Source organism: Tauraco erythrolophus, chromosome 10 (assembly GCF_009769465.1).
Source record: "Tauraco erythrolophus isolate bTauEry1 chromosome 10, bTauEry1.pri, whole genome shotgun sequence".
Taxonomy (NCBI): Eukaryota; Metazoa; Chordata; class Aves; order Musophagiformes; family Musophagidae; genus Tauraco; species Tauraco erythrolophus.
The window spans coordinates 28,619,805-28,636,659 of NC_141474.1; the positions used below are offsets into that span (position 1 = coordinate 28,619,805).

The 16,855-nt window shown below is 39.4% G+C and overlaps 1 protein-coding gene across 7 annotated transcripts in view; it reads right to left on the reverse strand.

Annotated features, from left to right (window-relative positions):
- EPS15 (epidermal growth factor receptor pathway substrate 15) overlaps window positions 1–16,855 on the reverse strand; it is a 53,964-nt gene extending 37,109 nt beyond the window's left edge. For all 7 annotated transcript variants that reach the window (XM_086617096.1, XM_086617095.1, XM_086617094.1 and 4 more), the window contains exons 1-8: window positions 16,745–16,855; window positions 8,977–9,018; window positions 3,848–3,937; window positions 3,467–3,514; window positions 2,376–2,471; window positions 1,881–1,946; window positions 1,314–1,439; window positions 757–816 (exon numbers count right to left, since the gene is read on the reverse strand). In XM_086617096.1, coding sequence (XP_086473222.1) covers window positions 757–816; window positions 1,314–1,439; window positions 1,881–1,946; window positions 2,376–2,471; window positions 3,467–3,514; window positions 3,848–3,937; window positions 8,977–9,018; window positions 16,745–16,771 — 555 coding nt within the window. In that variant the 5' untranslated portion in view covers window positions 16,772–16,855. The remainder of the gene's footprint in view (window positions 1–756; window positions 817–1,313; window positions 1,440–1,880; window positions 1,947–2,375; window positions 2,472–3,466; window positions 3,515–3,847; window positions 3,938–8,976; window positions 9,019–16,744) is intronic.

The window sequence follows — 16,855 nt, forward strand, 5'->3', positions numbered from 1 at the left end:
AGGCTGGCTTTAGTCCCACCTGAGGACAGAAAGGTCACATTGTTTTTTCAAGATTCTTGCAGCGCAGAATGCCGTTAAGATACTTTGTTAGCTTTGGCAAACCTTTAAACTTAGGTTTGATGTTTCTCTGAGTAAACTGAAACCCTCTCCTCCAGAGTGGATGTAAAATTCCTTCCTCTCTAATTCACTTACATACAAAACCAATCTGAAAGTTTTGAGAAAAAGTTGATGCATGTTTATTATCACATTCAAGAGTTCCAGAGTCTTTGGAAGCAAGAGCTTCCCACTCTCTCCTCACCTGCCATCTCTTGGGGGAAGAGAAACTTATTTACCACTTCTTACATTAGTTCATCCGTCCTGGCATTAATAGTGTTAAAATTCTAACTTGTTACGAACTTTTGAAAAATTTATACATAATTGCTTTAAAATTTTCCTCAACGGTATCTTGAGGCATTCAAGTACTATAAACACTGAAGGTTAAGGTAAAACTTATTCAGCAAAATCACTCGGTCTCTCATGGGACAGCAGATCACAGGTGTAAGTTTTTAATGGCTCATTTAGCCCACAAAGAAAGTTACTGCCGTGTAATGAGAGGCACTCAATAAACTGACAGAAACATTACCTAGTACTAAAACTTGATTAAGGTCTCTAAACAAAGACCATAAATGAACATACAGGCAAAAATTAATACATAAAGCATCTATTTAAACCTCTGCCATTAGGCTTCCAAAATCCCAAGAGGCAGAAGATACTTACAACTGCAAACTCATCTCGATCCAACATTCCATCACGGTCAATATCGCTCAATTCCCACACCTACCAATAAAAAGCAGAATATAGATATGTTTGCCTAAACTGCAGCAGTTTTCAATTTAAAACCTCATTAACAACAAATGTGAGAACAGCCTCCCTTCACCATATCCTAAGTTCTATTAAGATTAATAGCATTATTTTTCTGTGAGAAACACACAATTGATATAAACCGTGCAAAAGTAGAGAGATTAAGTTGGAGACAGAGTGCACTAACAGCCCCTGTCCTAAACCAAGTGTTAAAAAGAGTACATGTAATTGATACACTGTGTTAAGAGATAATCTATCAAAAAAAATTTGGGGTTTTTTCGGGGGGTTTTTTGGTTTGTTTGGGTTTTTTTTTTTTCACAGTATAACAGTTACGCATGTGTGGCTACTCCATAAGATAGTATTTAATATAGTTAGGCTTATTACTACAAATCTTCCATTTGAAAAACAGATATTGCTGAGTGCAGCACAGATAGTATGTGTGAATTAACAATTAAGTATAAAAATATTCTTACTCGTCCTAAGATATCCACTGGCAGTTTTGAGTTAAGGAGTACAGGTTTCACCTTGTCACCTGACAACAGTCCATTGACAGGATTTAGGCTGTCAAAAATAGCATCATACTTGGTCTTGTCTTCCAGCTGCAGGGACAGAAGAGGAATATTACCTATTGAAATAGTCACACTAGTAGGCCAAGAAGCAGTAGTTCTTTCAAAAGTATTAACTTTTTTTTTTTTAAGTTACAGTTGGAAACACAGAGATTGCAGCTCCTGAAGTTTAAAAGAAAATATGAAAAAGATACTATTTCTAAGTCATCCAGAGACTCATCCTAAACACAGTGAGATTTATTCCTCAATTATTTTCATGGCTATTCTTAATAAATCAAATTTCTAAACGCAAAGAGATTTCCCAAGGGACAAATGTTTTTATCACATTAGGTCTACTAGCCCAATTACAACTTTGACATGAATGGTAATTTATCATACTTTATAAACTATAGCTACCAGTAGCATTATGTTTTTCTCAGACTTTTCTTACAAACTACACCATAGTTCTAGGTACCAGCCCAATCTTTAGTTTACCTTAACAGCCCATGGCACATCACTTGATGCTGTTCCACTGAGTAGCAAAGGACTACTAGTATCAGTCTAAAGAAAAGCAAGAAAAAAATCCACATTAAAAGAGAAATGGTTCTGACCTTGCAAAAATCACTCCCTTATTTGAGAAGGTGCTCTTTCTCAAAGCCAGCACTACATTTCAGTCTCTCATATCTTAGTTAAGGATATTAAAATTTACAGTAAGAAATTTGAAATATTTCTTCCATTAAGGACAACACTAATAGAACCAACACCATATATATTCAAATTATATACAATTTTATATCCAAATCCCCACTAGAACATTTAGCACTTTATTCGTATTCCACATTGCTTAGTTTTCTCCTATTGTAGGGCCTTATTACCCTACAACATTACTTTCAAATGTTATTTGGTATTTATACCAAACCTTCCTAGTTGTTCAGTTAAAAGTAGTTCTTATTAATGAGTTGATACGTTCAATTAAAAAAGAAATCTTACAAATCTTGGTGGAGGAACAGGCAAATTAAGACTACTCAGGGAAACATCCAATCCATTCTGTGCACATGCTACAAGTCGTAAAGCCACAAAAAATTCCTACAGGAAAAATGAAATTTTAAAGGATTTATTATATGAAAATACTCAAATTTCAGAAGAATTAAGAGCGTTTCTAGTATTGCTATATGTACAAAGAGTTGCAAATGGCCTCAAAGGTGGTCAGAAAGTGACAGAAAGCTGCAGTCAGCAACCACTGAATTGCTCCAGCGAGGCAAAGTTTGTAATTACTAGCTCCAAGCATGTAGTAGCTTCCTGGCTAGTGTAGTCAGTTCTCAGCACTCAGTTCCTCTATGGCAGAGCACTGAAAATTTAAAGTAGCAATTACAGCTGTTTATCTTGGAAAAACAGCGTTGATCTCAAAGGAAGCAGCTGATGTGGAAAGAGGAGAGAAAGGTACAACAGGTGAGAAAAATGAATCAAAAGGAGAAGTCTGAAAAAAATTTCTTTGGTAGATGCTACAACTCCTCCTTTTCCTACCATGGGATGAAGCAGCTAGCTCTCCACATGTCCTCATTTAAATAACAACACTTCAAACCAAACAGCAACGAACATTAGAGCTTTTCAGCCGCACCACAGATACGCACGTCTGACTGCCCGTACTGCTCAAAGCTACAGCTTTGGAAGAACAACTCCAAACAGAATGTGTCAATGTGAAATCCACCAAAATGAGATAAATAAAAATTCTGAAGATTTTACTAGAATTTTGATTTCTGCATGAAGTTTCCTCCAAGATTAAGAGTCACATTTGTAGTAAACAGAGGACATTAACCCTTAAATTACTTCTCACTATATTGTATTGCACAGCAGCTCATTTTATGACTTGGGACAAAAAAAAAAAAAAGAGGTAGCTGAAGGCTGCTTAATTTACTGTAGCTTACACTGACATGAGAAGTACATATCTAGTTCCAATTACAACATTCTGAAAATAATCGGCTAGAAAAACTACTTTCCTGAAGCAGAAATCTTAGCTTTTATCTTATTTCAAGGCTTGTTCACAGTTAGAGTAACCTCATACATCATATTAATAATCGTACCTGTTTGTTCAGGATACCTTTGCCATCAGTGTCAGCTAAGTCCCAAATCTAAAACAGAAAAAAAAAAAACAGACACAAAGTGTTCTACAACACTGAGAGGAAGCTGGCACATTCTCACTCCATTTAGCTACGCATTCTTGGATGAAAGTTCAGGTCTCAACTTTCAGGATAGCACTTACTAGTGGTGACAAATTTAAATATTGTTTTAATTTCCACCACACAATACATACATAGTAAAATAAGCAAGGACACCGAAGTTGGAAACAACTGAAAACACATGAGGGAAGATCACGTATCCTGTAGTATCACTAAATACTTTAATTTATATGAGATACTAACTGAAGCAAGAGATGGAATAATTAAATAATTGTCATTAAATACCTTTCCAAGTACCAAATCTGTCAATCCAGACTTTTTCAAGAACACAGCTGCATCAGAAGCTAACACTCTTCCAGCATTAGCAGAATCAACCTTGGAGGAGAAAAAAGCTCACGTGACAAACTAGCTTTTGAATTGATGCAATCTCTTTTACACAGGCTCTCAAAAAGCTAGCAAAGAAGAATGCTCCAGTTAAGATAGCCACTTTGAGAACAATCTTTAGACTTTTTTTTAAAAAAGAAAAACTCTCTTTTGTTGAAAATAATGTTACATTAAACGACATTCTGAACTAGCTGCTCCAGATTTCATATTAACAGGCAGGCTTTGGAAGTTGATATCTTATATCTTAAATTTGTCAATGTTAGTTTATTATGCATATATATATAGGCATCTTTCCCACTCGTATGCTTTACAATGTTCCAGAAAAATAATCTCCATCTGTCAGTACATGACTAAGGCACAGAACAAGAATTTTGCCTAGATGATTCAGTTTGGGTAGAAGCAGGAGACCTGGGTTACCTTCCTCAAGTCACAAGCCAGCACCCCAATACAAGCTTACTCTTACAGGTCATCAATGAAGACTGAGATTAATTCCACTTAAAAACTGAGGAAAAAACACTAATACACATGCAATAAATGTCCACTGTTTTAATGCTTGGATTTCAAGCTCTCCAGCAGAAAGTTTCAAGTACAGACAAAGGCCCCAGAATTTCTCAAGAAATTATGCAGTAGACAGGGAAGCTTGTTCATAGCAGACAATCATCCGAACCTATCTAATTAGCCTTTTGTAGTCACAGCATTTTCTTCTTGATGCCTGCAAAACATTTGATTTGCAAAGACAGAAGTCCCAGAGTTTGACTACATTTGATTGTCCAGCTCCGAATTCATTACTGTTAACGATCTGAAAAAAAGGCTCTGTTTGAAGATACACCTTTACCATCCTAGAAGAGGGAAATGCCTACTCCCTGAAGTGAAACTTATTTACACAATGAAGTGAGTGATAGTCTTGACAGAAGATCAACCATCATGCACTTCTCCCTTGATCAATAGGGAGATAATTAAAATAGATTGCTACTGAAGTTCCTAAATGAAAACAGTACCTCAGCTATATCTTTGGGTGGAAGAAGAATGCAGTAAAACTTATGTCACATACATTAGGACAAGTTAAATAGAGGAAAAGCTGTGAGTCTTTGAATGCCTAAAGCAAAAGGATGCCTAAAAAGGGCATGGTATGAAGATGATGACTAAGAGAATCTTTGGTCAATTCAAACTATCAGGCTTACTACAGCAGACAGGTAGCTGTACAGGTCCTACAAGATCTGGAGATCAAATAATCTATTACATTTTATAGATAAATATTATACAATATTATCTTCAAAAACAGAGTCTTTCCATCTACGATCAGCTAAGGTGCCCTGCAACTCTGAAGGATTTGTGACATGATAAACATTTCAAAGGACAGGAAAGAAGCAACAAAGGTCACTTACTTTCCACACTTCCTGAAGAGATCGGGAGAGAGAACTGAAACTGAAATCGTACAAAGCATGCGTGGAAAACTGTACATGCACAGAAAGAATAACTTGATGCTAGCAATAGATTTCCCAGTACTCCCTCTTGAAAACCAATGCTTTTGGAGCACTTGCTGAACACTGAGTCATCATGGCTGTCTGAAACAGCCTGAGAACGTCGAGTAAAAACCGGTGCTTCAGACAGAACAGCAAGTTTGGGAATATACAGTAAAACACTTGATGATGATGATGATGCATTGCATCATTTACAGTCTTGCACAAAGACTGTATTTAATGTTTTGTTTGGAACATAAGACCAACCTTTCACGTTGACAGGAGCAGCACACACAAGGTGCTCAAAGCAAACCGCTCCCAATGATGGGCTTAAACTAGTTAGTGAACGACTGCAGAGAATTTATCATTTAGGAAGCATGCTGCAGCAGATGAAAGTTGTCTGTAGACACTTCTGCTTCTAAAAATGAGCAAAAAGCTTCGAAAGCAATCCTGAAAGCATCATTTAATACGAAAATGAAAACACCTTTTGTTCTCATTATAACGAATATGATTTTAATTATAAGAGGTTGTTTCCTATAATTGAGGGCTCCCTAGTCAGGGCAATAAAACTACAAACACTACAGCCTTGTAGTTAGCTTGCTCCTCAGATCCTTAAAATATCTAATTCAGCCTGTACGAGAGCGCTGTTCACATTCTAGGCAAAAAGTTGCCAAGACACTGCATCAAATCCCCTTTTCAGTTAGTAGAACCGACCTTGTCCATAAGCACAGTAATCTTGGCATACTCAGTCTCCAGCCTAGGACTTTCCTACTCTTTTGGCAAGGTCACAAAGCAACATAGCATCGGTTGTGTTTATTTTTTATTTCCTCATCTCCAAACCAGAGGAAGGTGACTTTAAGAGATTTAAGCAGGATTCTTATTTAACCTGATATGGATACGGTTTCTTTTTGTGCAACCAATTCCCTAAATTTTAGTAATTTTTTTTTTAAAGGGCTGATTTAAATTTCTTTACAAATTACTTGAGTCTTGCATGCTGGGATGGGGGTACTTACTAAGCATTAAAATTGTGCAGAAAATTGGCTTATGCCTGACTATCGCCCTGAGAAGACCACTGTTGTTTCTCAGTTATACACCAGCTCAGTAGAACTTTTTCTCTGATGTGCAAAAAGCAGTTTTCACAGCTGTACTCGCCAACAATTCTTGTTGCAAGTTCTTTATTGTAGGGCCAGAAATGATCAGAAGTTAAAAATGTACCAATGATGTCATTAGGTCATAAGGTAACGGTGAGAAGTACTTCAACTCAGGATTCACTAAGAACTTATTAGCAGCTCAGGTATGGCTTTTCTGCTACACCGCATCACATGATTAAGTAATTCCCTACTACTTTATCACACATATTTCAATTTATCCTTTAAGCTCACTCTGTTTTGAGAGTCAGTCTAGACAAGGTTAAATGGAAAAACTTTTATCTGAAAGAAAAGTGTTCCCACTGAAAGGTTAAGATTTCAATTACATTTTAAGTACAAAGCCTGGGATTAATACCCATTTCACAGGACAGGTTACGCAAGATTAATTACTTTAAGTTTCTGATAGAACTGGAAGTGTACTAAGCATCAGAGCTATGTCAGGTGGTAAGTTTATTCTCAAGTTGCATGGGAACACTCTGAACCGTTTCTGGTATGAAAGAATAAAAAACACACTCTACCAGCACCACAAGACAAAGTGGGAAATGTCCTTTTAACGTTTCTATTCTGAGAGTTGACATCTCCTTATCTACGGGAGGGAAGCAAAAAGTTAAGACTTGCAGTTGCACAAGGTAAGACATAGTACATTTGAAAGCTACTGTTTATGAAAAATGCTTGCAGAAGAGAGTTTGGCTGAGCAAGTCAGAAAACAATCCCCTGGAAAACAAAATTATTGGCACAACTTCAGTAACAGTAACATCACGATTAAGGAATCCCTGTTCCTGTATACTACTGAGGCTGTTGGACAACACACACTGCTCCAGTTTCACCAGGCTATATATTCCAACAAACGCAAGAGGCTAAGTGACTTAGCAACCAATATCTCAATTGTGCTCAAACTCAGTTTCTGTATCCAACTTTTTGCTTCTCACTGCAGTGGTTAAGCAACTGCAGTCAGGAGGAAGAGCCAGACAGGCATATGGCAAAGATGACACATGGCAGCAATAGTCAGTATTGAGCTAGGAAACTTAAGGCAGAAAAAAATCAGTTCCTTGCCTTTTCTTGTGACCTGACAGTGATCACCATAACATGTGATTCTCTTAAGGCTTTTAATCCAATGCTTAGAGAGACACACAGTGGATTTGTCCATCAGAGTGAAGAAAAACTTTTGTGAGGGTGAAACTATCTCCTTCAACCTTCAAGAGCCACCCGAACTTAGATAAAGCTAAACTCTCTCTTCTTGTTCAGCAGTTTCAAAATTGCTACTCTCCTGAAGTGGAAAAAAACTCCTTGTGAAAGTAAAATAGAAAGCTCAAACTTTTCAGGCATCATAGGCTGATACACTTTAACTGCAGTTTTATGTGCTTGATAACAGGACTAATCCTCTAAACACAATCCAAAAATAGAGCACAGACAGACATGGTGGTCTTCTCTCTCCCCCAGCAGACAAGCTTACATTCTAGTGTTGATGCCCAAAAGAAGTTCCTAAATAAACAGGTCATATAAACTATATCCTGTCTTAGGACAGACAGGAACATTACCAGTTGCACAAAGGAAAAAAAACTTCCTATAAGGTTGTTTTTTTTACAGGGTTCATCAATTACTCATCAGGTCTTTCTATTAAAAAAAAAACCACCCACACCAAAAATATTTTAAATTGTTTTATATAGTCATTAATTTAATTTTTATTTCCTTTAAAGTTTTCATATATCTATGTTTGTACAATATATTATGCACATGATACTAAATATCGCTATTACAGAGTAGCTGAAACAGCTATTTTTTCAAAAAAGCTGTATTTATATGAATTAATGAACCTTATTTTTGCTAGGACTAAATGTAAAAGACAAATGATAAATAAAATTTATATTATTATATTTTAATTTTTATACATTATTTTATTTTTACATTATAAAGTCAAAAGATTTCTATCTGTTGAGTGAAGCTGCAAGAACTACATGTGTTCTTTTGGCCTTCCATCCAAATGCCACTCCTTACAGCATCCTGTAAGAACTTCTGGGGATACTCAGAGAGATGCAAGTCCTACATAACACTAACCGCACTACAAACAGAAGAAATTCAGCTTTGCTTGTAAAAAGGAACAAAGAACATCTCAATGCAGTATTTCACAAGAATTTACTCCATTCCAAGAGCTAACAGTGTTACAACTGTAAAGTGACGTGTCATACGTACCTGGTAGTTCCCTACTAAATTATATAAGTCATCTTACAACCAATATTAAATTTATACTGATATAGCTCAGACCTAAGTGTTAGTTACTATTAAAATATATTTTTAAGCAGAATAATTTTCCTTGAACTTTTATTGTTTAAACACTGTTGGCCATGCTTACGTCTGTAACAAAAGAATATTCTTTCTTTCAAACACAAAATAAAGTTTCTTCTCTCAATAAGAACACACATACCTGCCGATAGAACTTCTCATACACAGGATTTGCACTCGATAGCTGTAAAAGAGAGAGAAAGATAAAGTTAGCCCTAAACATTCCTATTTCAATTCCCTTCTTCCTGGATAAATAAACACAGGAAACACTTTCCACTGGTCTTCCAAGAAGCATTAAACATTTATATAATTCTGTTTATTCTGTAAAACGATGAGGTCTATGACAACTCTTCATGCTGTAACTTTTAGAAGATAAATTCGTGTTTCAGAGTCAGTGATACTAGGCCACTATCAGATTACTCTCAGACAGGTCACCAGGTTAGGCAGTGTGACACAAGAATTCTCAAGCAAGATCATCTATAGGCAGAAGAAAAAACCTGAAACAATACAGGCTACGAAATGCTCTCTAATGAATACAAAGCAATATAATTCCATTTCCTTATTCACTGCATCATTCTTTAGATTTTAGTGTCATATGCAACGAGTCTGTAAAATTTTCAGATATCCAAACTAATTATTGGATTCACAACTAAATCCACAGCAATGGTGCAACATTAAAAAAAAAAACAACAAACAAACCCGACAAAACTTAGTTTTTTAATCTGAATCCATGCCAGAGATAACTTCTCCCTTAATTCCACTGCCATCTACCAGGCATTGAGTTCTCACCTAAACTTCAGTGGACAAGGATAAAACAGCTTCTTTGGAAAAAGTCCTTTCTTTATGAATTTCCTTTTGAACCATTCTTAGAAACTCTAAAAAAGGCCAAAGCCTGAAACTATGCAAAACCTAATATCTTGGTCTACACTAAATACCCTTACCCAAGACATTCTCAAGACACGTACCGTTAGGGTTACCTCTTTTCCTCTACATAAAAACATGCACAAAATTAGATACTAATTTCATGAAGTGCATGTTGCCTAAACCAAAGTCTGTGTGTGCATGACTGGGTGCATTTGTGCAGAGGATAACCTGAGAATAATCGCAATGTGTTGCCCTCACAAACCCAGCTGGAACAACTGAGCATAACACAAGTTAATTATATCATACATACTTAAAAAAAACCAACCAAACATCCAACCACACAAAAATAGATTTCTCCCCCTTAAGAGGAATATGATCTTAAAATCGAGGATTTACAGACCTTTGAACAAACTGAAACCAAACAAAGTAGCTTTTTTGGCTTTAAAATTTGGAAATTTGCATTGAAATAGGGACCCAACAGTATTCTAGGTGTTGTCACAAAGTTGTGGAAAACACTTTACTACAGCACATATAAACAGTGACAGCTTAAATAAAACCACACAGATTTTCCTATAGCAACAACTAATATAGTTGTTGTTTTGGCTAAGCTCTTAGTTGTTCATAGGTGTCAAATATCAAAGAATATTAAGAGGGGAAGTTTGGTAGAAATCAGGGGCTTAGTGTCATCCTGTTCAACTACAGAAAGCGTGCAGTATCACCAGAACACCCTGAAAGATAAATTGTAAAGAACAGCTAGAAACAACAGGAGAGCCTTCACTGAGATCTTGATATCTGCTTTTCAGCAAGTACACTGCTCCGGAGACACTCGGTTTCTTCTAAGAGCCACATGGCATTTCTGATTCTCTAGGGGGTTTTGTTTGGTTTTGGTTGGTAGGGAGTTTGGGAGCAGGAGGAGGGAGGGGATGGTGAGTTTTTGTTTGTTTGTTTGTTGGGAAATAACCTTGCACATAGCAAAAATTACACATGCTGGCAAATCATCATTGCTGTTCACTGCAATGCCTCCTTTTCTACACCTTGACCTTGCTCTGGTACCCAAAGACTTTTATTATTTCAGCCATCAACTAAGCAAGTGTTTACACATCTCTTAAAATAGCCTGATGAAACATATTCAAGTTTTGCCAGACCTCTGACTACCATAACACCAATATTACAAACACCACTTTCAAACACTTTCCAGCGTGCTCCAGAGCATACTGTAACTGCTTAACTAAACCTCAAACACTTTACCTACCAACACAGCTACACTTTGAACAGCAATCTAGAGGCAGAGTTCTCCTACACAGTCAAGTTTTTTACTTACTATTACTGCATTACAACGTAAAAGTATAGGCACAGAATCAAATTAAAGCTATGAGCAGAAACTAGAACAGAGTTGGCCAGCGCACATGCTGGAAGTATCAATTCTCATGCACCATCCCTCTTGCCCAATATCATCCTTCGTTCAGCCAAATATTTACTACAGCCAAACCGATCATGGTCACTCCTGGACAGGAAACATCATGTTGATGTCCTGCAAGGAAAACACTAAGTGTAAAACAATTTTTTCATTCAGTACTTAGAGTACAAGCCAGTAATTCTTATTTCGTTAGTGCTTCCAGTGTCCATTTTAACATCAGTATCACTGCAATAACTGGAATTTCCTGTGATGCCAAATAGAATAATAGCAGTAAAAAAAATCCCAGGCTATTTTACTAGTCATAGACTTGTTTTTCCTTCAAAGTATACCTCACTATAAAATAACAGATACAAATATAGTCTAGGATATTCTTATCTTCTTGGATAAGAAGAAAAATACTGCTCAGCATCTTTCAAAGTGCTGCTGCAGAATCTACCTGGCAAAATTATTTTTATGGGATCTAAAACATCCAATCATAGAGAATAAACTCAACTTGTTTTCCATGCAAAAAGGAGGGAAAAAAGGTCAGATTTCACAGCGTGCAAAACCAGAAATGTATTATTATGATTCCATTTAAAAGTTTATAACTTCATAAGAGTAACTTCTGTTCTAGTAATTACAATCTTTGTTACAAACCTATGAACTTTAGAATACTATCCCAGGAAATAAAACACACCTTCAGGGACACCCGTCTTTTTCATCTTTTGGTGTCAATCAAGCCTTTATATCCCCATGTTTTCAACCCTCTGGCACGCTCCCATTTAGATGTAATAAGATACTACTACCAGTCTCTCCACCCCATCCATCCACAACCTTCCTTTGCACAAAAAGGTTTAAAAACAAACAAAAAGCTCTCCATTGAGAAAAACGAAAAGAACTTTCCCCTCCAACCCAAACGAGATAGAAGTGGAGAAACAAGCTATTCTATCTTGATTAAAATCCAAAATACTGTATTCTATCATGATGCAAAGCTCTAGGATTCTTTAAGAGTTTCCAGGCCAAATGGCACAACCTGGTTGTAAATGTTTTTCACATAGTTGCCCTCTTGATGTTTCCTGGATCCCAAAGGACTCAGTGTGGAAAAGAGCAGTTCCTCTAAAACACTGGAAGAACCCCAGCTCTCTACTTTCCAGAAGAAAAGAAGGGACCATATGGAGGAATAAAGCGCAAGCAGTTCCTATCAGCACTCTTTCACCATTAGATGCAGTTCCTCCTAAAGTTGGAGAATGGTATGAAATTAATCCAAGAAGACAGCCATAACTACGAGGAATTATCCTCCTTGGAACATTTTCTACAGCAGCGGGTAGCCTGGACACAGTACTGCTAGGACTACAAGCAAGAGATAAAATAGCAAGAAAAAAAAAGCCAGCCAGCCAGCAGGTAACTTCAAGGCACGCTGTTTTTTTTATGATGTCCTTTACAAACAATCAACTCATCTCTTTCCACCTACTGCTCTACTGTCTGATCCAAAGTGTTCCATGGTAAAGCCTTCTACCACTTTCCATTCTATAGCCAAGCACACCTCCTACAGCAATAACAAAAGTAAAGATAAGAAAATATTTACTATAAATTTATATACAAACATTACCAAGTGCTTCAAGATTCAGCACTTTCATTCCCATTGAACAGCTGAAGCATGCACTGAAACCGTCATTTCCTCTCTGCATAGATGTCTGCCACTGAACAATTAAGAACGGTTCGATTTAATTTTAAAATCACTACAGGAAGCCTCCACCATCTTCTTATCAGTACTGAACAATGCCTGTGTAACACAAAAGAGTAGCTTCACTGCCTTTTTATATGCAGCTACTCTCTAATGTGGTTGATGCAGTATCAATCAAAAAAACGTAAATCCTATGTGCTTTAGGAGCAGTCAGTTCTTATGCAAGCTTAAACACACACACATATGCATGCTCAGATTTCCTCATCTTTCACGAAGGACAGAAAGAAGAACAATAGATCTCTCACTCTGGTAAAAAGCACAAACTAAGATCTTAATTTAAAATTTTGTTGATACCTAAAAAAAAATAAAATCAGAAGTTTGCCTCCAAAGCTTTAGGTCTACGTTATGCGTAACATATGTGTTTCCACGGGACTGTCATTCATAGAGAATGTATTTACGTCCTACGTATTTCAGCAACAAGACATGAATCCTGGCAACGTGGGCAATAGGCAGGCACCTTGCTTAGCCTCAGCTGTAACAGTCAATGCTTCCCTTTGACAGCAAAGCACAGCGCTTGGCTCCGTGACACAACACTGAAGTTTAAACTGAGACATGCATCTAATTAGGATACAAATTCATATTGCATGACTTTGTCTTGTTTACCAAAGCAGCTCACAACTACTTTGACTACCACGTTTTTCACAAAGGGTATTTCACCACATCAGGAAAACAAACATGAAAAGTTATCTTCCCATTCCCTGAAAATTTCTTTACACCAATTTCTTTCTACCTCTAACTGTGAGTTCCCCCCTCGATCACACATAGGCAGTGTTTAAGAATAAACCACAAGTTCCATTTTCAAGAGCAACAAGTTTTTGAATGTCTGTATTACATTAGCTTTCAACAAACGTATCTTCCCCAGTCTCAACATGCATTTTTTCCTTCTCCAGTTTTCTGTTTTTCCTCCCTAAACAAAATAGGCCCAATAAGCAACCATCCTCAGAAGGTCAAAAATACAACTCCTCACACTGGCCATAGCTTAATTTGAGTTTTCCAACAACAGATGACAATTTATGAGATAGGAACTGCTCCCTCTCATGGATGTTCCTAGCTTATTTTCCAACTAAAAGCAAACAACAGAACATTCGCTTGGTAGAAGTCGTCTTAGAAGTTCCGTATTAAATTCGCAGTTATGCTCAGCCCGTAACACTTAGTGAGTAAATGCAAGTGGCAACAAGATGCTGCAGAATTAGTTCAAAAAGGGGAGATAAAAGATACTTCAGATTATTACTACACTGAGGGGAGGAGGAGATAATGACCTTCATTTTGCCACGCTCTTTCAAGCATACTTGGTGCAATAGATTTCACCTCAGCTATGTGGTCCTGAAATATTTTTACTAATCAGCCAAGAGAATACAATTAGCACCAAAAAGTTTCAAATTACTTCAACAGAGCTTTGATATTTAAATGAAGGACGTCCAGCCCTTTCAGATGCTGCAGCTGCAAAGTCATCTGAAAATACCCTAGTCTCATTTGGAAATACCCAACTTCCTAACCACGTTAAAACACCGTCAAACCAAGCATGGGAAGGGAAAAGAAAATTCGACACAACTGTGAGCTTGACTGCAGGTTAATATGCCTCTTATTCTCTGCATGTGGTCTGCAGCAGAAAGTACCGATTCTGTGTTCTTTTTATTGCTGGTGTTAGCAACTGATTTAACTGCAGCCAGAAACTGTACCCCTCACCCCTCATACTGCTGTTTTCACTTCCTCATGCCCATCTAAACAGATTTAGAACACTTAATTTGTTACATCTTTTCATTACACTGAAATTCCAGAAGTTAGAACCTACACTGAAAAAATTATCTTTAGGCTTGCTTGACTTTCTAAGATGATTCTTATGCAATGCAAGAAGAAAAAAAAAAAAAAAGAAATCCCCCACAAATGTCAACACCAACAGAAATAGCTTTCTCAATTTAACCACTGCTGTAAGCTGTAGTCACAATGGTTTTAAGGATACTGGTGATTTTTCTGCTTCTGTCAACATTATCACATTTGTATTTAGTTCCCCTTCCACGTGACCAAAAAAGTAAATAAATTCCACAATGAAAGGATTACACAGCCTGTAAACAATAATGTCTTGCTGTAGAACACACCAGAGCAGCCACCTCTCCCCAGATAAAGAGCCGGAATAGCCCATGCCTTTAGACCAGCAGAATTAAGGCTGCTGGTCTACGAAAACCTTCCTCCTCTTCAGGAAGATGTTTTAAACTTTTTCCTTTTGCTTAGACTGTTGACAAAGAGACACAGAAAAGTCTAGCCTAACATTTTTTAATATCCAAGCAAGCTTTCACAGAAGGTAGAAGGTACCATACTTCATAACTATATATCTTTAGAGCTTTAAAGACACATTCATTTTCTCCACATATTTGAAGTTCATCTTTTCACTGAACTATCCTCTTCTCTTCCCTTGAAATAGTTGACGATTTTCTCAAAAGTCAACTACATCAGCAACTGCAAATTGAGCAGTCTTGCTGCCAGCTTCTGAAGTTTGCTTACACGTGCTTGAGTGAGTCACCCTTATTTACCAGCTTTACTTTCTGTAAATGTGACAACTGATTGAAGCATCCCAAGCCAATAGGCCTGCCTCAGGCTTATGTCAGGTAGGAATGCAAGTTTCTCACATCACCAATAAATGAAACAGAAAAGTACCAAAAAGTACAGTTTATTAGCTATCAAAACTCTAGGGAATTAACATAGTCCTAACAGTATAGAATAACCTGTATGAAGTGATTCTACTAACATCAGGAAAAAAAAAACCACTAGCAACAAAGATTTAGGCACAGTGAGATCACAAAATGGTGCCAAGGCTCTCCAAGTTTTCAGACCACCAGCGGCAAAGCTCTTCAAGATTAGGCACCTGCACAGGCAGTATGCAAAAACGGTGTCCCCACACCACGGGGCCCACCAAAAAAACGGTAAAATGACTTCCAAGAAATATCTTTGGAGTTAAACTTCTGCTGAAGCGAGAAGCTAAACTCTCCTTTCCAAGCTCCTTTTCCTGCACTCTGCCCACTAACACGCTGACACTTGCCGACAGTCACCGCCCGAGAATCGCTCGGTCCCGTTGCTCCCCACGCCGCCGGCGGCAGAGCTCCGGGAACGGGCAGGGAGGCCGGGCAGGCGGCTGCCCGCACCAACACCCGGGCACAGTTACCTAATCCAGGGCTATCGCGTTTCAAGCCCTCTGCGAACACTCCCGTGGCCTCCGAGCTCACCACCTGCCTCCAGAATTCACAGGGCAGGTTTTATTTTTATTGTTGTTGTTTAAACCAGGCGCCCGGCGCCCTTCCAGGAGACAAAAGCCCGACCGCGATTACAGCCGCCGCAGCCCAGACCTCTGCGGGCTGCCGGAGGGCCGCTCCCCGGCCAGGGGCGCACCTGCGGCCGTGCCCCGCCGCGCTCCGGCAGGCTCGGTTCCCCCCGCCGCCCCGAGCGGAGGCACCTGCAGCCGGGCGACATTTCGTTTCACGCCCGCGGCGCCCCGGGGCCGCGGCTCGGTGTCACCCGGGCGAGCTCGGGGCTGCCCGCTCGGCCGCCCCCCCACCGCCTCCCTCACAGACACAGCCCCGTCCCCCGCCGCGCCTCCGCGGGCACCTGACGGCGGCGGCGGCCGTTAGCGCGGCGGGGCAGGGCCGGGCTGAGCCGAGGGGCGGCGGCGGCCACACAAAGCCGCGCCGCCGAGGGGCCCTCCGGGGAGCACCGAGCCACTCCCCAGCGGCGCCGAGGCGGCCCCGCCACCCGCCTCAGCGCTGCAGGAGCGGGGAAGCCTCAGGCCCCGCTGCTGTCCCGAGCCCCCCACCCCACCCCCGGGCGGCGCCGCGCCTCGGGGCACGCGGGGGAGGGAGGCGAGCGGCGGGCAGGGGTGGGCAGCCCCCTCCCCGCGCGGAGGCCGGCGGGAGGTACCTGTGTCAGGGAGAGGTGGGCGGCCATGCTGCTTCCATCATGCACCGGCCGGGCCGCAGGAAGGACGCGCCGCGGCCCCGGCACTCACGGCCCAACTTCAGCAACTTCCCA